The 25,659-nt window shown below is 46.6% G+C and overlaps 1 protein-coding gene across 4 annotated transcripts in view; it reads right to left on the bottom strand.

Annotated features, from left to right (window-relative positions):
- Positions 1–25,659, bottom strand: part of bcat1 (branched chain amino-acid transaminase 1, cytosolic) — a 119,255-nt gene that overhangs the window by 22,079 nt on the left and 71,517 nt on the right. For 3 of the 4 annotated variants that reach the window (XM_048554586.2, XM_059654703.1, XM_048554585.2), the window contains exons 3-7: positions 17,880–18,080; positions 10,816–10,926; positions 8,797–8,916; positions 7,294–7,457; positions 4,406–4,548 (exon numbers count right to left, since the gene is read on the bottom strand). In XM_048554586.2, the coding sequence (XP_048410543.1) occupies positions 4,406–4,548; positions 7,294–7,457; positions 8,797–8,916; positions 10,816–10,926; positions 17,880–18,059 (718 nt within the window). In that variant the 5' untranslated portion in view covers positions 18,060–18,080. The remainder of the gene's footprint in view (positions 1–4,405; positions 4,549–7,293; positions 7,458–8,796; positions 8,917–10,815; positions 10,927–17,879; positions 18,081–25,659) is intronic. The other variant, XM_048554587.2, reaches the window with a different exon arrangement.

The raw sequence follows: 25,659 nt of genomic DNA on the forward strand, positions 1-25,659 counted from the left end.
CTAGCACAGGGATCAATAAGCAGGCAATACAGTTTTAAAGATAAGCAGTAGGTGATTTAGAGAGGATTGGAGGAAGAGGTTTTCACCCAGAGAGTTGGGGGTATCTGGGACTCACAGCCTAAAAAAAGGTGGTAGAAGCAGGAACTCTTGAGACTTTTAGATCGACACCTGAAATGCCATTGCGTACAATATAGGCCTTGAGAATGGGGTTGGAACAGATGGATGTTTGATGACTGATGCAGGCACAATGGGCCAAAGGGCCTGCTTCTGTGCTGTAAAAATCCTATGACTCCATTCCTAGCCACTGCTAGAATATGAGGCAGTGGTGGTGAGTGAACACAGAGGTGATGGGTAAACCGGATTCGGTGTGAGTTAGAATGGCAAAGCTCCAGGCAAATGCAGTTTTATGGCGGGTGCCAAATGAGCGACCAAGCAGTAGGAGATGAAAACAATCAAATGTCAAGGTTAAAAGGGGCATGCGCTAGGTCTTCGACAGCAGTGGACCCATATCACAGTTGGAACTAAACATCAGAGGTGTATACAGGCATTTCTGCTTACGGAGAACATCCAAGCAGTTTGTAATTCAATTTACACAAAGCGACTTTTTATTTTGCTCTAAACACTTGGGCATTAGGTCTGACAGGTGGTTAAATATGGTTGTACTGAAGAATCTTTTCAGAACTTGGTCTCACAGTATTGTACTGACCTTGCAGATATACTCAGATTTTTGATGGATTGATGCTTGAAATGTGCAAATCCCAAAAGGATTATTCCAGCAATAACTTTCACAGCGCCATGGGGCAATATATTGTCAAGCTAGTTTAGTGCATTATGGCAAGTTCTAAATAAAATACACTTGTTTCCCCAAAAGGACCTAGAATATATTCAGCTTATTTCAGCTTCAATTAAGATACACTCAAGCCTATGGGTGGTTGATCATTGATACCTGCCCTTTCGACAGTGTATGTACAAGCTGGCCACTCCTTCTGCGAACAATGTGAATCACACTCATCAGATCCAAGGCTAAATGTCACTGATGTCCCCTCTGTTATGTTCAGTAACCGACAGCGACAACTTGAATGAAAAAACACCTTCAACATTTTCAAAACTTCTCAAGGTGCTTCACAGAATCGTTACAAATAAAATTTGGCACCTAGTCATGTAAGGGGATACTCAAGTTGATGACGTATAACTAGTCAAAGAAGGATGGTATTATTGAGCAATTTAATGGAGTAGAAGAGACACTCAGGGACAGAAATGCAGAGCTCAGGTCCTTGATAGTCTGAAGGCTGGGCTACCAATAATCAGCGAAAACCTCGATAAAACAGCCTGGCACAAGTAAGAGAAATATGCATTTACACCACACTTTTCATAGCAGAAAACATTGTGGGGTTTTATCAGGCAAAAAACTGAGCCATGTCAGGAGATAACAGGGCAAATGATCTAATGTTCAGTCATGCAGGCAAGCTTTCAGGAGCATCTTACTGGGAGAGAAAGGTTGAGTACTGAGGAGGGTTAGGGAGAGAGTTACAGATCCAAGGACCATGAAACCATGGAGAACCATGGAGAATGCACATTGTCCCATGTCTGTGCGGGTTTCCTCCAGGTGCTCGGGTTTCTTCCCGCAGTCCAAAGATGTGCAGGGTAGGTGGATTTGGAGAGCTGCGATTTAAGGAATGGAGACAATGTACAGTAATGGGAGATTAAAGAAACAGAGAGGACCAGGGTCAGGGACAGACATAGAAATTAACTGGGGGGGCTAACCATCAATACAGGGGAACCAGCAAAGGCTGATGGTGGATGGAACGTGGTTCAAAGTAGGACATGAATTGCACAGATTTGATCAACTCAAAGTGGAAGATGATAGCCCATTGTAAATGTTGCTAAAGCACGAGTGGGAGTTTCCAAAGCAGATAGCCTGAGGTAGGGGCGTAGATGGACTATCTTTGACAAGGAGCTGTCTTGATAATGGAGAGGATATAATGTGGGTTGTCAACAGTCTGGTTCAGCCTCAGGCAGTGTCCGTGGTGGGAGGGAGTGCGGAATTGATCAGTGGCTAGAGAATGAAGCTTATGCCAGGGGCTGAGGACAAATGCCCCGGTTAAAGACTTCTCAAAAGCAATGCCATCACAGTTTCATGGCTGTTTTTGAGTTTACCTTTAAAATAATGAATGCATTTTGCCCCTTGAATGGTATGTGAACGTTGCAGCCCTGCACTGTGCACGGCCCCTGCAAATTACAGGAACTGATTTATCGAGCATCCTCCAGCCCAACAGCTTATCATGCAAAAACAACCAGAATTCCTAGCATAATGTCTCATCCTTCTCTCACGGTGGGAGAAACCAAATCACAGGGGATTTACTCTTTTGACACAGCCGAAAGCAAAAGTAATTTATTTCACTGTGGCTCATGGGATGTTGCTGTGTGAGAATTTCCTGCCACTTTTACTACATTTCAACAGTGACCATGGCTTCAAATTAAGATTAACTGTTGGCAATGAGGGGAGACTGGAGACATCCTAGGATCAGGCAACGTGCTACATAAAAGTACATTGTAGGAAGTAGCAAGTTAGGGCATCTCCTGTAATCTGCAGAATAGCAAACCCTTCGATGGCTATATTTTATTTTGACAACCTTTTCACTCCAGTATTGATAGAACAATTCATACTACTCAAACCATAGAAAGCAGGCTGCTAACAGAAACTGAATTTACCATTAATCTCTGTATTAACATAACTAGGTAGAGGATTTCAGCTCTGAGACAATTACATCCTTATATTGTATCCGTTGCCAATTCAGTTTGCTCGTTTTCCCTAAAATCTTTCGCAGTCAGATTAGAGAATATATTAGCGTGCCTGCCTGGGAAGGATCGAGCTGGTGTTTCATTACAGGCACAGCTCCAAATGAACATCTGAAGGACAGCTGACAGCAATAACTCAGGTACATCCCTCTATGCTTCAAAGGATTAAGCTCACTTCTACTTACTTAATGATATCTCAGTTTTGGGAATGTAAATGATAAATACATTTACGGAAATGCAGCAAAGGCAACCTGCAGTTGGCAGGGAATCACATTTATTAGGGAACTTCCTCCACATAAATAGGTCAGGAAAACTCCATTTCCTTTACTATGTATAAAACTACAATGGGAATCCCTTTATATCCATACTGAAGAACTCTGGAGTCTTATAATTATATCTCAATTACTTTTAGGGTATCTGACAAAACTCCGCAGATGTTGGAATCCAGTCACCAAGTCCCCATTTATTTACACATCGAGAGTCCTTAACACTGATCCGGCTCCCTCAGAGCCACTCTCAGTGTGAACAGAACTCCTGCTCTTATCTGTCAGCCGGGACTCCCTGATTGGACCAGGTTAACAGCCCCATTCGGGGAACTCCTAGTCTATGAGGTCCACTTGGCTGATCTCCTTACAATCAGTACAGCATCAAGGTATGGGGCCCCAATGCAGAGCTGGCTACCGGTCAGCCATGATAGGTCTGAATGGTACTTGGACTGAGTGGTAAATGCCCAAGAGACTGATCAGCCTTCTCAATTTCCTGACATAAATAAAGTGGTTAAGTCAATCGATTTCAGGCAGAGTCTTGGAATTTCACTACTTGGCCTGATAGGAGCCACACAGGTCACCTCTTTGCATGTCAGTTCAATGCTGAGCCACGCTACGCAATTTACAAAAAAGGAACCTTAATCAGACACGCTTGATGGCACTCTCCATACCAATTTCTTGTGCCCACGCCAAGTCCTTGTGCTTGCAATGGCTGCAGTCCCAGTTACGAACACTGTTCATGTCGCGGGGCAACTGACTGGACCACAGTTCAAGTGCCAGCCTTGATGTAGTGGTATCCCTCTCTCCTCTGGCACTAACTCCCGAGGGCAGTCGTGAGGGTGTGCAACAATTCCAGAGTTGCTTTCTTTCAAACATGGCGACAGACCAAGCCCTCTCAAGACGAAAAAGACCCCATGAACATTCTCAGCGTCCCTTCCTCTAAGCCAGGAGGCCTGGGTTCAAGTCCCTACCCTGTCTCATAACAGGTCTGAAGAGGTCGATTGGAAAAATATCCTTAAAATAAGGTCCAGTGGCATAATTTCAGAAGAGTGGGCGGCTGTTCTGCTGGTGTGCCGGCCAATAATTATCCCTCATCAACACTGTGAAGATATGGTCATTGGTGTGTGGGATCACATTGGGCATAAATGGCCAGCCATGTCTCCTACAGTGACTGCACCTTAAGAAGGACTTCACCAGCGACCCATAGCTCTGGAAGGCGCTATATAAATGCAAGATCATTGTTCTCCCTCCTTAATAATATATCGGTTGACGTACAAGGTCCACAAAGCAAAAAATAAATAATGCAAGTGGAACCGAGCTCAGTTTCTGTTATACTGTACCTCCATTCTCATTTATCCAGTAAAGAAACAGATTCATTGTCCCTGCCTCTGTTATATTGTGTTCTTCTCCGTAGAGCCACAAAACCTGTTGACATCCTGCAGCCAAGGCTTCGGATTGTGCAAAAAGTGATGCTCCGTAATTTCTAAAGCAAGACAGAACAGAGTTAGAACACAGCACATTGTTTCAAATTTACTTATCGCTCCCAGTGGCTTAATGTAAAATAAAATCCCAGTCTGAACCTGTTATAGACCCTTCGGCCCAACTCATCCATACCGACTGGGTTTCCCAAACTAAACTAGTTCCATTTGCCTGCGTTCGGCCCATACCCCTCTAAACCTTTCCTATCCATGTACCTGTCCAAATGCTTTTTAAATGTTGCAACTGGACCTGCAATTATCCACTTCCTCTGGCAGTTCATGCCACACACGAACCACTCTCTGCGTCAAAAAGTTACCCCTCAGGTCCCTTTTCAATCTTTGCTTCTCACCTTAAACCTACGCCCTAGAGTTTTCAGCTCCCCTACCCTATGGTAAAGGCTTGGCTATTCACCCCATGTATGTCCCTCATGGTCTTATAAAGGTCAGCCCTCATCCTCTTATATACCAGGGAAAAAAAATGTCCCAGCCTATCCAGTCTCTCCTTGTAACTTAACCACCCCCCCAGTCCTGGTAACATCCTTGTAAATCTTTTACGCACCCTTTCCAGATTAATAATTTCCTTCCTATAGCAGGACAAGCTCAGTTATCAGGAATTCCATCACTGCTGAGGCTGGGATATGAACTCCTGCCCTTCTGAACCACAAGGCTGAGATCTAAGTTGAGATTCAAGTCTCACTCAAGGACACGAACACAACAAGATCTGCATTGATACAGCACTTTTCATGGCCCCTGCACATTGTAAAGCACTTTAACCTGTAAATTTGGCAGCATTCAGCAAACTTCCATAGGCAGCCATGTGACAATAGCCAATAATCTTTTTGTGAAGTTGACTGAGAGACAGATAATGGCCAGGACTCTGGAAAGAAGTCTCCCGCTCTTCTTTGAAACAGAATCCATGGGATCACTTAGATCTACCCGAACAGGCAGACTGGGCAAAGGTTCAACGTCTTGTTCAGCACACAGCAGCTCCCAGTGTTCCCCTGGAGTGTCAACGCGGGTTTCTGAGCTGAAAGCCCTGGATTGTGGCTTGAGCCCAGAGCCATATGATGCAGGGACAACAGGAAATTCAAGGATAGTGCTCAGTGCAGCACTGAGGGAGTGCTGCAATGCCCAGGGTGCTGCCTTTTGGAAAACAATATTAATTTGAGGTTCCATCCGTCTTCTCTGGTGGACACAAACAATTTCATGGCACTATTCGGAACAGCCTGCAGCAGAAGAGTTCTATTGATTTGATTTGATTTATTGTTGTCAACATGTACCTAGGTACAGTGTAAAGTTTAGTTTTGCACGCAGTACAGGCAGATCATACCATAAGAAAGTGCATTAGGGGAACAGAACTGAGTGGGGAATACAATGTCACAGCTGCGGAGAAGGTACAACATTAAATTTAACATTCAAGAGGTCCGTTCAGAAGTCGAATAACAGCTGGGGAGAAGCTGTTCTTGAATATGTTGGTATGTGTATTTAAGCTTTTGTATCTTCTGCCCAATGGAAGAAGGGGTGAAGAGATTATAGCCAAGGTGGGGGGAGAGGTCTTTGATGACGTTGGCTGCCCTCTCGAGGCAGAGAGAAGTATAGATGCAGTCAGTGGATGGGAGGTTGGTTTGTGTGGCAGACTGGGTTGTGTTCACAACTCTCTGTAGTTTCTTATGGTCCTGCACAGAGCAATTGCCCTAGTTATTCTCCCTAGTTATTTTGGCCAATATTTATCTCAGACTCAGAATCACAGTCAGCAAGCTATCTGGTCAGTAGCACACTGATACTTCTTGCAGCTTGTTGTGTGCAAATTGGCTGCTACATTTCTCCAATTAATGTAAGTCTTCTTGTTTTACCGCTGATCAAGGTTAGTAAAGGAGCCATAGAAATATTGAGAATGGCCGTCTACAAATGACGGAACACCAGAAAAGATTTACAAGGATGTTGCCGGGTTTGACCTATAGGGCAAGACTGTATAGGCTATTTTCCCTGAAGCATCAGAGGCTGAGGGGTGACCTTACAGAGGTTTATAAAATCATGAGGGACATAGATAGGGTGAATAGTCAAGGTCTTTTCCACAGAGTAAGGGGGTTCAAAACTGGAAAGGCACAAGTTTAAGTTGAGAGGGGAAAGATTTAAAGGGACCTGAGGGGCAACATTTTCACACAGAGGGTGGTGCGTGTATGGAATGAGCTGCCAGGGGATGTGGTGGAGGCTGGTACAATTACAACCTTTAAAAGGCACAGGATGGGTATATGAATAGGAAAGGTTTAGAGGGATATGGGCTAAATGCTGGCAAATGGGACCAGATAAATTAGGGCACTTGGACAAGTTGGATCGAACGGTCTGCATCTGTGCTGTATATCTATACGTCGCTAACTGCACTCAACCTGATTAAATGGTGTACAGTCGTGTATGAGGGTCAGAGAGATTTCAGGCAGGACAAGATCACAGGGCCTCTTCCATTATACATTCCCTTTTCACTTGTTCCCTCTGTTCCCATCTCCCTCAATCCCTGAATCACTGTTGTTGTCTCAGAGGTGCTTCCTCACTTACTTCGCCCAACACTTGCACTACCATCCCACCTCGCATATTTACCACTTCCTTTGCTTGTCCCTAATTTATAAATGTATCCCTACTTGCACCTTAAAAAAAGAATTGTAAAAGTGCATTGTTGGGTGCAAAGTGCGTGGGGGTCATTCCGAGGTATTGAAAAGGGCAGGGTGGGCATTCACTGCTATTGATGTACATACCCTCCGAGCTTGCAGTCTCCCGTTCCTCCTTTCCATGCCCGAATGTACTTTGGATCTGCCCAAAGGGATATAGGGTTAAAGCTCTCGCTTGAGAAATAAGGTCCGACTGGACTGAGGATCACATACAGCAGGGCTTTTGTTGTTAGCTTCAATCCAAGAGAAGGCTGTGATTCAAATTGGAAAGTAAGCAGGAATCCATGGGAGGTAAAACATACTGTTCAGCTGCTTTGTCACCCAACCCACTCTGGATCTACAGCGTTCTCATCCCCTGCAGAAATTGCTGGAAGCTCCAGGAATTAGAGATTCATCAACAGGAAACTGCCGTAAACAACACTCGGGAAGAAAAATCATTGGGACTTCCAAAAAAGATGGGGGGAGGCAGGGCTTTTCCGATGGTGAGGTTTTCTGCGATTCAACCGGACAGTCAATGGATAGCCAGACCACCTCCCGCTGAACACAGCAGCTCCCCCCCTCCCCCAGCTACTTCTCTCCTCCACAGCTACATGGAGCTCTGAGGGGGCATTAAGTAGTGGAGACGGGATAACTCCAACTAGGAAACCACAGTGACAGTCTCCAACCAGGAAACCATGGTGACGGTCTCCAACTAGGGAACCATGGTGACAATCTCCAATGGGGAACCATGGTGTCCTGTCTGCCAAGCTGGGGCCAATCGATGGCAGCGATGGTGGGGGTGAGCACCTTGCCTTCAACCTAACAGCCTTTCTCCAGGTTGAAGGCAAGGCCAGGAAGGCGTGTTATCTTTCCCCTGCATGGCCAGGAAGGAGTGTTATCTTTCCCCTGATTGGATCCTATGAAGGGAGACCTCTAGCAGTGGTCTCTAGGGCCCAGATGCCGCCAGCTTCAACATCGAGGCCCGCAATTTACCAAGGGCCCTCGCCATTCAACATTTAATGAGCTAACTGGAGCTTGATCCAGCCACCCACAAACAGATGTCAACATGCACCGCACATACACACATCCACCCCTGCAAACATGACCACACATATCAATCTGAATATAAACAAACAGAGCTGGAAAGACATGAATTCACATCCCAGCATTTGGCTGGCAATGGCCTCGTGGGAACTTCACTAGACTATGAATCCAGAAACTTGGCTCATGTTCGAGGGGCCCGGGTTCAAATCGTGCCAAAGCAGATGGTGGCTGAAATTTGAATTCAATAAGCAAAAACATCTTCGAATGAAGAGTCTAATGGTGACAATGAAATCTTTGCCCGTTGTCATAATAAACCCAGCTGGTTCACTCATGTCGTTTAGGGAAGGTAAGTGCCCACCCTTACCCAGTCTGGCCTACATGTGACTCCAGGCCCACAGCAATGTGGTTGACTCTTATCTGCCCTCTGGGCCATCTGGTGTGGGCTATAAATGCTGGCCCAGGCGATGATGCCACATCCTTTGAAATGAACATTTCGAAAAAAGATGTGGTTGTTCTTGTCCATTCTCCAACACACACGCAGCCAGCCCCGACTTCGGTAATTCTCACCTCTGTTCCGATAAGGACCGGTCGGATGTAGAGACTGGCAGCATTCGAGTATGGCACCCACTCCCTGTCTATCTCCACCAGCTTCCTGATGCACTCCAACAGCTCGTTGGGATCAAAGCTCTGGAAAAGGAAAGACCTCTTCAGACGGGATTCGCTTGGGGCATGAGCAAAGAAATTGTCACTGAAACTAATCAATCGGCTGCTGGAACGATTATTGTCCCCTGTAGATGGAAGGAAGTCTGGGCAACGTTACCAAACATGACATCAAAGATTGAAGATTGTAACCGCTCCCGTCTGCATTTAAAGTCTTCCAAAACGTTTATGACGTAAAAACCTCTGGTGGAAAATGGACGTTCTTGCATGATAACCCTTTTGGGGTTTAGAACTTCTTGAGTTTAGAAGTTTTGTGGGTGATCTACTCAAGGTGTGCTAACGATAAAGTGATTGGAGAAGGCAGCAACTTTTTCAGCTCTCTGTCCCAAGGCAGTTCTGAGCCACAGCGCCACAACCTCCAACATGGCACAGGCCAGGAGACCGCTCCTGAATCCACCCCCATCGGAGCGGGTTCCAGTCTCCAGGCAGTTGGCACCAATCTGATCCACACTGGACACCCAACCAACTACAGCCCCAAGGAGCCAGTATGAACACACACTTTTATCTAACCTGGAGTCATGGTAGTGATGGTAGAGGCTCCAATTTAATTCCTTCACAATCGGGAATCTCTCCTGCTCTGTTGGCGTGTGTTGGAAGAATTTACAGGTTGATACTGTTTTGGTTGTGTCATGAGCACACCTCCTTTGACAGTCAAATCCTGGAGTTGGAGTCAATTGTAGAACTTCTGGCTCAGAGTCATGGACACTACCCAGTTCTCCACAAACTATAGCTCTCTCCGCCAGAGAACTGTGGGTGCTGGGATTCAATAGGACTTTGAGAATGTGATAGATTTTTTTTTCCTACCAAAAGCTGCCTGCCGCAAACTGGCTAATAGGAATTGGGGTACAAATCTGATTGTACTATTGTCTGAATGTCTCTGCCTCTCCCTCTGTCGTCAGAAATAGTGTCATTTGGAATTTGGCCTGATTGCCATCACTGGTGCCAGAGTGGTATCTACGACTCCTGCCCGTATATGACACAGGCAAAGGGTTACTTCATCTGTTTGCTGCCAACAATCTTCCTTTGCCTGTACTGTATCCAGGGCCTGTCTATTGATCAGTGGTAGAGGATAGAGACAACACCAATGAGTCCAGACAGAAGGGGCACTTCTCTCAGTTAATGTTTTCACGCACAACAGTAAGAAGTACAGTTTACATTACCAGTAAGGCATGAGTACTAAGGACCGAATGAATGTGCGGGAATGAACTGCTGTAAGTCAGAAACAAAAACAAGAATTCCTGGAAAAGCTCAACAGGTCTGGCAGCGTTTGTGGACAGAAATCAGAGTTAACGTTTCGGGTCAAGTGACCCTTCCTCAGAACTGCCAATCTGTTGAGCTCTTCCAGCAATGTCTGTTTTTGTTTATGATTACCTAGGACTATTGGGTACTGTACAAAATAAATTACTATGCTGTAGAACTCCTTGCCTTAATGTATAGACAGTGTGCAATAATCAGATTGGGTGGAAGAAATGCAACATTCAACATTGAGATTTTGAGGATTATTACCTTAAGCAACAGATATCTAATTGTGTCATCCAAGAAAGAAACTGAGCTCTAATGAAAGGACAATTTGCTCATCTGTTTGCATGATTTGGTTGCACTACTGAGGGAAATGCCTGACGTCAGAGACAGCGCCAGTAATTGGTCAGTGTAGGTAAACCTCTGTCAGATGTCCCTGCAAATTTGCATGGGTGTGCAGCCACGCAGTGACCCGAGAAGTCCTGCACAGGCTTTGTTCCATCATTAACATTGTCTGTGCACAGTGCAAATAAATTCAAAGGGACAGCAACTGGATAAAGTAACAGGGCACCGTCTACATGTGATAGTCAATAGTAAGGGGATAGCTGAAGCAGTAAGTGTACTCACAGGTAAACAGACTCGATTGGCAGATCTCAGCATCCTCTGCATATTCAACATGGGTCTGAACAGGCGAATCTTATTATCCACTCCTCGGTAGGCTTTCAGCCCTTCAAACAACTGTAGAGAGATGGCAGGTGAAGCAAGAAGCTGTTTCATGCAACTCTCTCTTACAGGTGATTCCACAGGTAATTGCAGTTACCAGGGAATTCCATTTACACCCTTCACTGTAAGGCCACGCACTCTCTCTTGCTGGTGAGTGAACAACGCACCAGATCGTAACCTCAGTCAACGTCCCCTCATCTCCTGGCTTAGCTCACAGAAGGAAATTAACCGCCACCTTGCTGCTATTTCTGGGATCTTCCTGTGCGTCATTTAGCTGCTACAAATTCCCAGCCTGCTTCAGCAACTGTGCGGCAAAAATGGCAGATTAGCTGCTAAACCGAGCAGTGCCGTGACTGACACTGCATTAATCAGTGCGTTCGAATGGGGTCACTGAATATCCCTTTGCACCGTGTCTACCGTCAGGGCAAAACCCACGGCTTTGCTGCCAAGGGTAATCAACAGCCCTCCTGAGAGGGTAGCTCATAGATTCCCTACAGTGTGGGAACAGGCCCTTCGGCCCAACAAGTTCACACCAAACCTCAGAGCATCCCACCCGACCCATCCCCCTATAACCCGCCTAATCTACACACCCCTGAACACTACAGGTAATTTAGCATGGCCAATCCACCTACCCTACACGCCTTTGGACTGTGGGAGGAAACGGAGCACCCAGAGGAAACCCACGCAGCTGGAATTGAACCAGGGCCCCTGACGCAGTCATGCAGCAGCTCTAACCTCTGTGCCACCATGCCGGGTTTCCTCCACCCACCCTACCCCCAAATTCCCCACGGCGCCACACACTCCCAATACACTGGCTGACAATCTCCACCGATTTGACCATTCCGAGCCGATCATTCACCTGTCCACAAACCCGAGCAAGCATTAACCTTGACTCATTCGCGTCTCAGGTGCGGCCTGGCCGGGGAGTGGAGGAATGGCAAGGTGAAATGGATGATGGCGATCCAGCACCATCATTCCATCCCCCACTGCACTGATAAAGCTGCAGCTGTTGTGTCCAAGCTCAGTCAGGGACAGAGTGCGGAACGACAGCAAAACCCCCAGTCCGTCTGCGCTCTCGGTACACCCTTCTGTCACAGTGAGGCCAGGCCAAGCATCGTGGGGGCAGGAGAAATGGCTGAGCCACCTACACCTTCACCATCTGTGACATCTCCTCTGCATCTCTGGATAGGACAAAGGCACCAACTCGAAGCAGCTTTATGCAGAAGCCTTAAAGCAACGAAGACCTCCCTCAGGCCCTGCCACACCACTCCCTGCAAACTCTCGTGACTTTCAGCAACTATGGAAAGCACCAAACAAATGAGGAATCAAAGCAATGTTCAGAAGAAACCAACTGAACTAATGTGAAAATGTTCAATAGTCCTGCAAATGTGATTATGAATGCGAATGAGCGCATGTCTCTACATGTATATCTGTGGGTGTATGTATGTAAATTTTCTTTTATTCATTCATAGTATGAGAGTATCACTGTCTAGGACCAACATTTGTTGTCCATCCATAATTGCCCAGACCAGATAAAAATGACAGAATTCCTTACCTAGAGGACATGAGAAAACCAGATGGTTCCCCCCGCCGCCGCCCCAAGAATTGATTCAAGGTTATCACTACACTCTTCATTCCAGGATTTTTCTTGGATTTAAATTCCACCATAGCTGGGTTTGAGCCCAGGCCCCCAGAACACTAGCTGGGTCTCTGGATTAACAGTCCAGTGATAATATCACAAGGCCAACACCTCCCTAAGTGAGTGTGCATGTGTATATATGAGCACGTGTGTGCACACACGCATCTATTTATAAGTGTGTTTGTATGTGTGTGTATATCTGCATGTGCGTGTGTATGTATGTGTCTTTATTTGTATGCATATATGAGGATGTGTACATCCTGTATGTGCATGTATTTGTATGTATGTGTGTGTGTGTATGTGTGTGTACATGTGCTTTTGAGAGAGTGTATATGTGAGCATCCCTCCTGCCGGAACTTGAGCTCCAACATGGCAGTGTTCCCTTGACTGATATTGTGCTCTATGTACATCCCCACTGTCCAGTCACTGTGTATACTAATATCTGTCTCAATACGGTGTCCAGTGCAATTTGCTCCCAGAGTGCTTATGTGAGTCACAGTGGCCATTTTCGTGTTTGAAGGACGTAGGCAGGACCCCACAAACAGCCTAGCCGAACTCGTCCTCACCCTCAACAACTTCTCTTTCGATTCCTCCCACTTCCTACAGACCAAGGGGGTGGCCATGGGCACCCGCATGGGCCCCAGCTATGCCTGCCTCTTTGTAGGTTACGTGGAACAGTCCCTCTTCCGCACCTACACAGGTCCCAAACCCCACCTCTTCCTCCGTTACATTGATGACTGTATCAGCGCCGCCTCTTGCTCCCCAGAGGAACTTGAACAGTTCATCCACTTCACCAACACCTTCCGCCCCAACCTTCAGTTCACCTGGGCCATCTCCAGCACATCCCTCACCTTCCCGGACCTCACAGTCTCCATCTCAGGCAACCAGCTAGTAACTGATGCACATTTCAAGCCCACCAACTCCCACAGCTACCTAGAATACACCTCCTCCCACCCACCCCCCTGTAAAAATTCCATCCCCTATTCCCAATTCCTTCGCCTCCGCCACATCTGCTCCCAGGGTGAGGCATTCCACTCCCGCACATCCCAGATGTCCAAGTTCTTCAAGGACCTCAACTTTTCCCCCCGCGTCTCCCGCATTTCCCGCAACACATCCCTCATACCCCACCCCCGCCACTACCTCCCTAAGAGGATCCCCCTCATTCTCACACACCACCCCACCAACCTCCGGATACAACGCATCATCCTCCAACACTTCCGCCATCTACAATCTGACCCCACCACCCAAGACATTTTTCCATCCCCACCCTTGTCTGCCTTCCGGAGAGACCACTCTCTCTGTGACTCCCTTGTTCGCTCCACACTGCCCTCCAACCCCACCACACCCGGCACCTTCCCCTGCAACCGCAGGAAATGCTACACTTGCCCCGACACCTCCTCCCTCACCCCCATCCCAAGCCCCAAGATGGCTTTCCACATTAAGTAGAGGTTCACCTGCACACCTGCCAATGTGGTATACTGTATCCATTGTACCCGGTTTGGCTTCCTCTACATTGGGGAAACCAAGCGGAGGCTTGGGGACCGCTTTGCAGAACACCTCCGCTCGGTTCGCAATAAACAATTGCACCTCCCAGTCGCGAACCATTTTAACACCCCTCCCATTCTTTAGATGACATGAATATCATGGGCCTCCTGCAGTGCCACAATGATGCCACCCAAAGGTTGCAGGAACAGCAACTCAAATTCCGCCTGGGAACCCTGCAGCCTAATGGTATCAATGTGGACTTCACAAGCTTCAAAATCTCCCTTCCCCCCACTGCATCCCAAAACCAGCCCAGCTCGCCACCTCCCCCCACTGCATCACACAACCAGCCCAGCTCATCCACTCCCCCCACTGCATCCCAAAACCAGCCCAGCCTGTCTCTGCCTCCCTAACCTATTCTTCCTCTCACCCATCCCTTCCTCCCACCTCAAGCCGCACCTCCATCTCCTACCTAGTAACCTCATCCCACCTCCTTGACCTGTCCGTCCTCCCCGGACTGACCTATCCCCTCCCTACCTCCCCACCTATACTCTCCTCTCCACCTATCTTCTCCCCTATCCATCTTCGATCCGCCTCCCCCTCTCTCCCTATTTATTCCAGAACCCTCACCCCATCCCCCTCTCTGATGAAGGGTCTAGGCCTGAAACGTCAGCTTTTGTGCTCCTGAGATGCTGCTTGGCCTGCTGTGTTCATCCAGCTCCACACTTTGTTATCTCGGATTCTCCAGCATCTGCAGTTCCCGTTATCTCTGAGCCTAATTTCTCATTCACTTTTGTTTGCTGCACACTTGCAATTTTGGATAAGAACCACAAGAGGGTGATGGAGACCACCTTTTGGTCCACGCTCGTGATCTCGGGTACAAGTTTAGAGCAGCAGCAGTTTGTTTTTTGCCAGACAATACCTTCCAACTACTGTGAAACGTTTCTGAATCAGGCATTCTCCAAAAATATGGCACTGCAACTTAACACAGCCTCTAAATCACAATATTAACAGGCGTAGTTGTTCAACTAGCAACCCCGTTTTAACAATTTAATCGAATGTTCCCTGCAGATGAAGCACTGTGTATACAATAAGTGCAATTCCTGTTACATAATATGTAATTATTTTGTTTAGTTTACTTTGATTTAACAGTACTTTGGCATTTATGTGTATTTCATGTAGTTTAAACAGTTTACACATATTTAATTTAAACTTTGAAAGATCACATTTCATTTCCCACTCAAATTGCTGTTGAACAGGTGACAGCTGTGGTTCAGTGGGAAATGTTCTAACCTCAAAATTGCAAATATTATGATGGAGCTCTAGCATGGTGCAGTGGGAGTGTGGCGCTGATTTTAGACAAGGCCTCTCAAACAGTTATGAAAGATGTACCAGTTACTATTCAAAGAACAGTGAGGTAGGGGCCACGTTGCTGTTCTCTAAATAGCAATTATCCAAGCACCAAACAGCAGCAAAAACTTGTCACTTGACCATTTATCTCTTGGCTGTGTGTGAGATCTTGTGTGCAAACTGGTTTCCTGCAATGGTTAATGGAATGGTCTCTTTTATAGGGAGAAGAATTAAACACAAAAGGTAAGGGCATACTGTCGAGAGCTGGCACAGGAGCAACACGATGAATGGCCTTCTTCTGTACTGTAAACGTCCATGATTCTATACTACTGTTGAGACCACTTTAGAATATGCTGTGCAGTTTTATCTCCTTATTTAAGAAATGATGTAAATAAACTGGAGGCTGCTCAGAGGAAGTTTACTAGATTGAAACTTGAAATGATGGGAAGCATTAGTAGCAAGGACTGGGCATGCTGGGCTTGTTTTCACTAGAGATCCATAGAACACAGAATCGTACAGCACAACAAAGATCAAAGGGATCTGATGGCCTGGCCATATTATCACTGGACTGTCAATCCAGGAGGCTTAGATAATGTTTTGGGCACCTGGGTTTGAATCCTGCCGTGGCAGATGGTGGAATCTGAATTCAATTTTTTTTAAAAATTCAGAAATTAACAATCTACTCATGACCGTTGTCAATTGTTGGAGAAGCTCATCTGGCTCATTAATGTCCTTTAGGGAAAGTGGAGGTTGGTAGATTTTTGTAAGACAAGGGAATTGTTAAGGATTATCAGGGAAAAACCAGAATATGGAATTCAAAACACAAACTGATCAGCCATCTTCTTATTGAATGGTAGAGCTGTGCCTACTCCCACCAGACACAGGTTAGAGGATGCCGGGTGCCAGTGCGTTCCAGTCTGGGACTCCAAATAATTATTATTTAGCCCCTGCTCCTCACCTACTCCCCAATGGCCCATCCATGCCAATCCATACCCTCAACCACCTCCAATGGCTCCTCATATCATACAAACCAATCAATTGTCCCCATGGCGCCACCAGCCCAATGGTCCTTCATATCTCCACAATAACCCACACACCCCCTCCTCTCCTAGCACCCACTAACATCATCCACGTCGCACTTCAATCTCCATTTATCAGATATGCACTCTGTACAAAACCAATAAACCCTGCAGCAACAATGAGCTGTGTGGGAATGCTTAAAAAAAGCCGACCATGATGCCCTTGAAAAACTGTCATTACTTATCATTTGTAAATTAACAAGATCATGGAAGTATCAATAGCAGAAATAATAAGCACTAGGCAGAAGCTTACATAAATAACAGTTCAGACAATGAGAAGATAAATCACAGAGACAAAAACTAATATGTAAACCTTATATGTGGGGGAGGCAATGGCCTCATGGTATCATTGCTGGACTGTTAATCTCGAGACGCAGATAGTGTTCTGGGGACCTGGGTTCAAATCCCGCCACGGTAGATGGTGGAATTTGAATTCAATAAACATTTCTGGAATTAAGAGTCCAACGCTGACCATGAATCCATTGCTGATTGTTGGAAAAACCCATCTGGTTCACTAATGCCCTTTAGGGAAGGAAACGACCATCCTTACCTGGTCTGGCCTACATGTGACTCCAGACCATGGCAATGTGGTTAACACTTACCTGCCCTCTGGGCAATTAGGGATGGACAATAAATGCTGCTTGGCCAGTAATGCCCTCATCCCATGAGTGAATAATGAACAAATCAAGCAAGCTTTTCCCGACTGCACACTGGCTCAATAAAGTAATGTGGGACAAAGCTGCGTGACTGGACACAGACAAATGTGCATGCAAGAACATATGGATATTCAAATTCCTTGGTCTGCATGGAAATGATGGCACCCAGCCAGGGATTAAAATGTAACCAGAATGCCTAAAACCTCCAAGCAGCTCACGTAATGTAGAAACAAAACTCTTCTACGGCAAGAAAGAAATTCAAACCTGACTTACTAGCACATTGTGAGCCTTCAGAGCAGCTTGGAATTAATGAGATAACACAGTGTCGAGCTGGAGGAACACAGCAGGCCAGGCAGCTTCAGAGCAGCAGGAAAGTTGACGTTTTGGATCGGGAAAATGGAATTCGCCGAGAAAAATGCAAAATTTGTGCATAGCAAGCCCCACTCTCCACAAAGAGCAATGGCCAAATTTTAGTCACATTCACCACGGGTTAAATATTGACAGGAGATCCTTCTATGCTGGTGTGCCATCTTCAACTTGAGATGGCAGACAGGACGTGAGCTTAAAATCATCCCCAAAAAACAGCACCTCGGACAGGGCAGAGATCCCTCAATACTGCTCGGGATTGGGGCGCCAGGTGTCAGGCTGATGCATACAATTCCGTCAGACTCGATGTTCAGCTTTGAACACAGAGCTGTGAGAGGCATCAGCCAAGACCCACAGCTGAGCCCAGCAACGCAAATCTCCCTTTCACCAACTCACCTCCACGGAGTAATGTAGAGCTGACACAGCAGGATGCAGTGAGAGGTTCTGCAATGGTTTAATCTGTGGCCTCTCCCAGCCTCTTGCAATCGTCCACTGAATCATCAACATGTGGTCACTGAAGAAAGTCCCAAACACAATCTGGTTCGGGTCTGGCTTCTTGGCTGACCCCTGAACCATTTCAATCTCCAGATCTGCTGCCTTAAAGGGAAAAAGGGAGAAGAAAAATATATTGAGGATAAAGCAACACCAGTTTCAAATCACATACAACAATTAGGGTGCAGAATGTTACAGAGCTTTTACCACAGAAACAAGCTATTCGACCTTCACTTCATAAAGCCCTCAGGGATACCAAGACACAATGCCAGGACCTGTTGTTTGTGGCAAGTCTTACACCACAAAATGGGATACAAAACAAACTCAAAGAGAATCGCAGGTAGCAAAGAGCTCAATGCAACTCTACATTAGCTTTGAACAGAAGGTCAGTGAAACAATGTCACCCTAACCCAACAGCCTTGGATGCTCTCCTACCCTCAATCACTGCCATAGATGTTAGATTGACCTTCTTGAGTGAACCCATGGGAAGTGACTGGCCCAGATGGAGTCCGCAGCCGCGCACTCAGATCCTGTGCAGACCAGCTGGCGGGAGTATTCACCGACATCTTTACCCTTGCCCTACTATGATCTGATGATCCGAAGTCCTCACTTGCCTCGAGAAGACCACCATCATCCCAGTGCCGAAGAAAAATCATGCAGCGCGCCTCAATGCCTATCACCTGGTAGTGCAGGGACACCCATTGCTATGAAGTGCTTCGAGAGGTTAGTCATGGCTCATGTCAACTCCAGTTTCCCAGACTGCCTCAGTCCCTTGCAATTTACCAAACGGTGCAACACGTGGATGGCAGATGCCATCTCGCTGGCCGTTTCGCTCGTCACTGGAACATCTGGATAACTAGGATATCTAGGTCAGGTTCCTACTTATTGGCCACAATGCCACCTTCAACACTACAATTCAAACCAAATTCATCTCTAAGCTCTGAGACCTGGGTCTCAGCTCCCCCCTCTGTAGCTGGATCCTTGTCCTCCTGAGCCACAGACTGCAATCAGTAAGGATAGGCGATAAACACCTCCTTCAGCATAATCCTCAACACCAGTGCCCCACAAGGCTACACACTTGGCCTCCTGCTATAGTTCTTATTGACCCCTTAGTCATGAGTCTAATTCCATCCCAACTCCATTTACAAGTTTGCTGATGACACCACCGTAGTGCGTTGTATCCCGACAACGATGAGACAGAATACAGGAAAGAGACGGAGTGCTCAGCAGCATGGTTTAAGGTCAGCAATCTCTCCATCAATGTCAGCGAAACAAAGCTGCTGGTCATTGACTTCAGGCAGTGGAGTGGAGGGCACGCCCCTATCTGCCTCAATGGTGCTGAGGGGGAGATGGTTGAGAGCATTAAATTCCTGGGCGTGACAATCACCAGCAATCTGTCCTGGTCCATCCAAACTGACACGATGATCAAGAAAGCATAGCAATGCCCCTAATTCCTCAGGCTTAGGAAATTCAGCATGTCTGCAAAGACCCTCATCAATTTTTAACAGACGCGCCACAGAAAGCATCCTATCTAGATCCATCACAGTGTGGAATGGCAACTGCTCTTCACAAGACTACAAGGATCAACAGAAAGTTATGAACACAGCCCAGTCCATCTCACAAACCAGTCTTCCATCCACTGACTCCATCTAAACTTCCCACTGCCTCAGGAAAGCAACCAACATAATCAGAGATACCCCCCCACCCTGGTTATACTCCCTGCCACCCTCTTTCATTAGGCTGAAGACATGTCAGTTTGAATGCACATATGAAAAGGTCCAAGAACAGCTTCTGTCCTGCTTTTGAATGGACTTCTCAAATATGAATTCTGATCTTCCTTTCCCTGTACCTTCCCTGAAGCTGTAACACTGCATTCTGTACTCTGCTCTGCCAGCCTGATGCACTTTGTATGGTACGATCCACCTGGATAGCACACAAAACAAAAACTTTTCACTGTATCTCAGCGACAACAATGAATCAATCAATGAACAATCAACAACTGGTTGGTCCCAGTATTTCGACTCCAGTCACCTCCAACTCTATCTTAACATCCTGACCACATTTGTTCTCTTCCTCCTGGTGTCTGACTCGAGCTGCCCTTTAATTACAGCATTGGGTCATCCACACTGACACAATGATCAAGAAAGCACAGCAATGCCTCTAATTCCTCAGGCTTAGGAAATTCAGCATGTCTGCATTGGTATCTGTCCCATACAGTCATGAGCTCCATGTTCTTACCACTCTCTGTGTAAAATATCTTCTGTATTATTCTATCCACAGTATCGGTGAAGGGGCCTTGATCCTCGACTCCCCGACAAACAGAAAGGATTTCTCCACCAGTGTCTTATCAAGCAACCCCCTTCACTTTAAAGACACTTCAGGTCCCCTCCACGTGGTAACCAGTCTGTTCAATCTTTCCTCATCATTCCCATCACTCAATTCTGGCAGCATTCCTGTAAAAGCTTGACGTCACTTTTAGGCACAAGGACAAATCAGGAGCCGTTGCGTTAGGGAATGGTTCTGAAAGGGTTAATGTTGGAGACTGTGTTAAGTTCTGCTCTAGGCTGTTGTCTATGGGCTCTGAGTGGAGATAAGGCAGAACAGCCAAGGGCCATATAATATGAAGACTGATATGCAAAGGTCTCCCACAAGTCTTAGTAACAATGTTAAAGTTTCCAACGTACATATCTTTGAATCAATCTGTTCAGATGCGTTATAACACACTTCTGGAACAGCTGGGACTTGAACCCCGACCACTGTCACCTCAAAATCCCAGTGTAACTGGTGTTTGGTGGCTATCATGTACTGAAGTACATCTTAATTAAGACATGTGCCTTCTGTCATTAAGATTCACCATGGTTTTCTTTTCCCACTGTCAACCAGGCAGGTCCTTAAACCCAATCAACAAAGAGGTTGGTGACCACAAACTACCGGACCACAAGTTGGTGGTGGTTGGCATCACGGCACAGACAGCAACTGTGTATCATAAGTCAAAGCGTATCCCATTGCTGCCAACAGGAGCTGACTGTGAAAGCGCTCACAGCTCATGAGACAGGAGGTACGTGTCCAAATCCTTGTGGACTGCTCTCGCCTGCAGGTGTCAAACAGTGGTATCATCCCGGAGCTACCTGGCGTGACCTTTGAGCAACTCAATGATCACGGCATCCAGAGGGTACAGATAGGCTCAACCATGGTTGGAGAAAGCTGGGATAGATTCCCCATCTCACCTGTGTTGTGGGCAGAGGGGAGGAGAACTCAACATGGGAGTCATGAGCTGCTGCTCTCGTCTGCCTCCTGTTGGTCAGTTACTATATTACCCACACCCACTTGCTTCCATGCCATTTCCTGTAATAATAGAAAGTTACCAATCCCAGGCTTGTGAGCTCCCAATATTCCCTGCTTCTAGTCTTTTACCACACAGAATTCCACATTTTTACCAGCCAGCATGTGAATCTGTCCTTAAGAATCTGTCCTCTCTCAAACCATTTCATCACTTTAAATATCTCTAACAACTCACGCTTAAAATATTTAAATTCAAGGGATGACAAGACCAGTGTATCCGAGCTGTCCTCACAATTTAAACATTAATCAGTGAAGAGGCTGAAGTTATTTGCAAAATATTGTGCAAATAGACGTCATGCAGATAAATATGTGAACACGTCAAAAGGAAATCTACTGCGGTACATCAATTTGTCACAGAAGAAAGAATTGCTAAATCTATCAGGGTTGTTTCACAGGAAGATATCAAGTACCCACCACAAATAATTCACATTTCCAACTCCAGTTCTAATTTGATTTGTACTAATTAAAGACATTCCTCAGACCCGTGATCAATGTTGGAATCAATCTTCCACTCTATTCCCAATTATAGAATTTCTTATAATTCATTCATTGAACATGGGCATTGCTGGCTGGGCCCAGTGTTTATTGCCCATCCCTAGTTGCCCTTGAGAAGGTGGTAGTGAGCTTCCTTGTTGAGCTGCTGCAGTCCACGTACTGTGTGTTGACCCACAATGTCATGAGAGAGGGAATTCCAGGATTGTGACCCAGCAAGAATGAAGAAAAGACGATATATTTCAAGTCAGGGTGGTGAGTGGCTTGGGGGGGAAGTTGCAAATAGTAATGTTCCCCTGTATCTGCTGCCTTTATCCTTTTTAGTTGGAGTTGGTCATGTGTTTGGAAGGTGCTGTCTGAGTGTCTTCGGTGAATTTTTGCAGTGTACCTTGTAGATGGTACTCACTGCTGCTCTGGAGTGTCAGCACTGGAGGGAGTGGATGATTGTGAATGTGGAAACAAAACTTTTCACTATATCTCAGTGAAAACAATAAATCAGTCAAAGAACAATCTGCTCCCAGGATGAGGCATTCCACTCCCGTACATCTCAGATGTCCTCGTTTTTCAGGGAACGCAACTTCACCCCCCCGCAGTGGTCGAGAACGGTCTCGACCATTTCTCCTGCATTTCCCGTAACTCATCCCTCACACCCCCTCCCAGCAATAACCGCCAAAACAGAAGCCCCCTCGTCCTCACGTACCACCCGACTAACCTCTGGATCCAATGCATCATCCTCCGACCCTTCCGCCATCTGCAATCCGACCCCACCACCAAAGACAATTTTCCATCCCCACCCTTATCTGCTTTCCCGAGGGACCACTCCCTCTGTGACTCCCTTGTCCGCTCCAAACTCCCCGCTAGCCCCACCACACCTGGCACTTTCCCCTGCAACCGCAGGAAGTGCTACACCTGCCCCTACACCTCCTCCTCACCCCCATCCCAGGCCCCAAAAAGACTTTCCACGTCAAGCAGATATTCACCTGCACATTTGCTAATGTGGTATACTGCATCCGCTGTACCCGTTGTGGCTTCCTCTACATTGGGGAAACCAAGTGGAGGATTGGGGACCGCTTTGCAGAGCACCTACACTCGGTTCGCAATAAACAACTGCACCTCCCAGTCGGGAACCATTTCAACTCCCCCTCCTGTTCCTCAGACAACATGTCCATCCTGGGCCTCCTGCAGTGCCACAACAATGCCACCGGAAGGTTGCAGGAACAGCAACTCATATTCCGCTTGGGAACCCTGCAGCCCAATGGTATCAATGTGGATTTCACAAGCTTCAAAATCTCCCTTCCCTCTACCGCATCCCAAAACCAGCCCAGCTCGTCCCTGCCTCAACAAACTGTTCTTCCTCTCACCTATCTCCTCCTCCTACCTCAAGCCACACACCCATTTCCTACCTAACCTCATTCCCCCCACTTGACCTGTCCGTCCTCCCTGGACTGACCTATCTTCTCCCGAACTCCTCACCTACACTCACCTTTACTAGCTCCATCCCCACCTCTTTGACCTGTCTGTCTCCTTTCCACCTATCTTCTCCTCTACCCATCTTCAATCTGCCTCCCCGTCTCTCTCTATTTATTTCAGAATCCTCTTCCCCTCCCCCATTTCTGAAGAAGCGTCTAGGCTTGAAACATCAGCCTTCCTGCTCCTCTGATGCTGCTTGGCCTGCTGTGTGCATCCAGCTCTACACCTTGTTATCGCAGATTCTCCAACATCTGCAGTTCCTACTATCTCATCTCAAGCCTGGATATTGTTTAGATCTTGCTGCATTTGGCCAAAACATCATGAGGTGTATGGGCAGTATTAGACCATTCAGCCCATCAAGTCTGCTCCATTGTTTGCTCATGGCTGATATGTTTCTCAACCCCATGCTCCTGACTTCTTCCTGTAATAATTGATTCCCCTTACTAATCAAGGATGTATTTATCTCTGTCCTAAAGACACTCAATGACCAGGCCTCCACAGCCCTCTGCAGCAATGAGTTCCACAGATTCATCACCCTCTGGCTGAAGAAATTCCTCCTCGTTCTCAGTATTCAAGAGTTGTCCCTTCACTCAGAGACATGGACTACCTCAGTATCTGAGTATTGTGCAATCTTTGGTGAATATCCTCCCTTCTAATCTTATGGTGGAGGGCAGGTCATTGATGAAGCAGCTGAAGATGGTTGGGCCTCAGACACTACCCTGAGGAACTCCTGCAAAGATATCCTGGAGCGGAATGACTGACCTCCTACAACCACGACCATCTTCCTACGTGCGAGGTATGATGCCAACCAGGAGCGACTTCTCCCCGATTCTTATTGTATCTAATTTTACACACAGATCTGGCTAGTAGATTTTTTTTTTCTTTCGATAAGCCTTTCTTCATTTTAATCAGGTTGCAATGGTGTGACTGAAGTGTGCAGGCTTTATTTGTGCAAGGAATGTGGGTGTTGTTGCCCAAGCCAGCATTTATTGCCCATCCCAACTTGCCAAGAGGTCAGTTCAGAGTTAGCCACATTGCTGTGGGCCTGGAGTCACACGAGGTAAAGATCGCAACGTCCCTTCCATGGTTAGGGTAGTCCTTGCTAAACGGATTCGGTCAGGAGTCCTGTGAAATCGTCCTCCACTGGGTTGAGATGGGGGGGGGGGGGGGGGGGGGGGGGGGGGGGGGTGGTGGTGCGTGGTGTTGTCAGTACATAAGGTCATACTGCATGGAAATGGTCCCTTCCGTCCAAGCAGTCCATGCTGAACCCAATCCCTGGTTTTAAACTCCTCCATCCTAGGGAAAAGACAAGTGCCATTAACTCCAACACTACCCCTCATTACTTTGTAAACCTCTATCAGGTAACTTCTCAATCTCCCACCCTCCAGTGACTAAAGTCCCAGCCTTTCTTTACAACTCAAACCTTCCATACCCAGCAACATTCCGTATGCATGTATAGAGAGACACAAACAACACCACACATTAATGAAGTGTGCTCCTCGACTGACTTAACTAATCACCTCAAACGCAGCGAATGACAAGGTGATCACTTGGCTCCAAGGAGCTGTATTTGCTAAATTAACAAAAATAACAGCAAATGCACATTTGACACCAGTATCCCAACAACAGAGATATGGTGATGACATAGGAACATAGAAAACAGGAGCAGGAGTAGGCTATTAGTGTCTTTCTTTGTCTGTGCAAGGACACAAGTTTGACTGTGACAACGCCTCCATAATAGCACGAGCCAAACAGAGACATGCCAGGGAATTCCTGAAGGCCTGGCATTCCAACTGGAACTCCATCAAACACATTGAACTGGAACCGATATACAAACCACTGAAAAACACTGATGCCAACCACCCCAACAAACAGGATAGAACACCAACACTTCACCGCAGGTTCACTGACAATGTTACCGAGCAGAAACATCTGTAAACACATCAGGCAAGTCTACAACCTCCTCCACAGCCCGAGCTATAAATCTTCTGAAAAACATTAAATCGTAAGTTAAGTATTACGCAGGAAATATCAGCCACTGGTCCCTAACAACCCCACACCCACATACCCCCAACCACACTGGTGAGAAAGTGCCACACAAGTCTTTTGCAGCCACCTGGGAGAGTAAGATAGCACTCAGGTTTCACATCTTTTCCAAAAGACAGTCTGACAGTGCAGCATTCCTTCTGTCCTTCACTCGAGTGTCTGCACAGCCTGTGTACACAAGTCACCCAGAGACTGGGCACCTTGGAATGAGATCTAGGACCTGCATCAAAATCCTGGATCTCCTCTCGAAAGATACTGTGAGTGCAGCTAAAGGCCGCAAGTGTTCAAGAAGGAACATCACCAGAAGGGCAATTAGGGATGGGCACTATGTGCT

This window comes from Stegostoma tigrinum, chromosome 25 (assembly GCF_030684315.1).
Source record: "Stegostoma tigrinum isolate sSteTig4 chromosome 25, sSteTig4.hap1, whole genome shotgun sequence".
NCBI classification, from domain to species: Eukaryota; Metazoa; Chordata; class Chondrichthyes; order Orectolobiformes; family Stegostomatidae; genus Stegostoma; species Stegostoma tigrinum.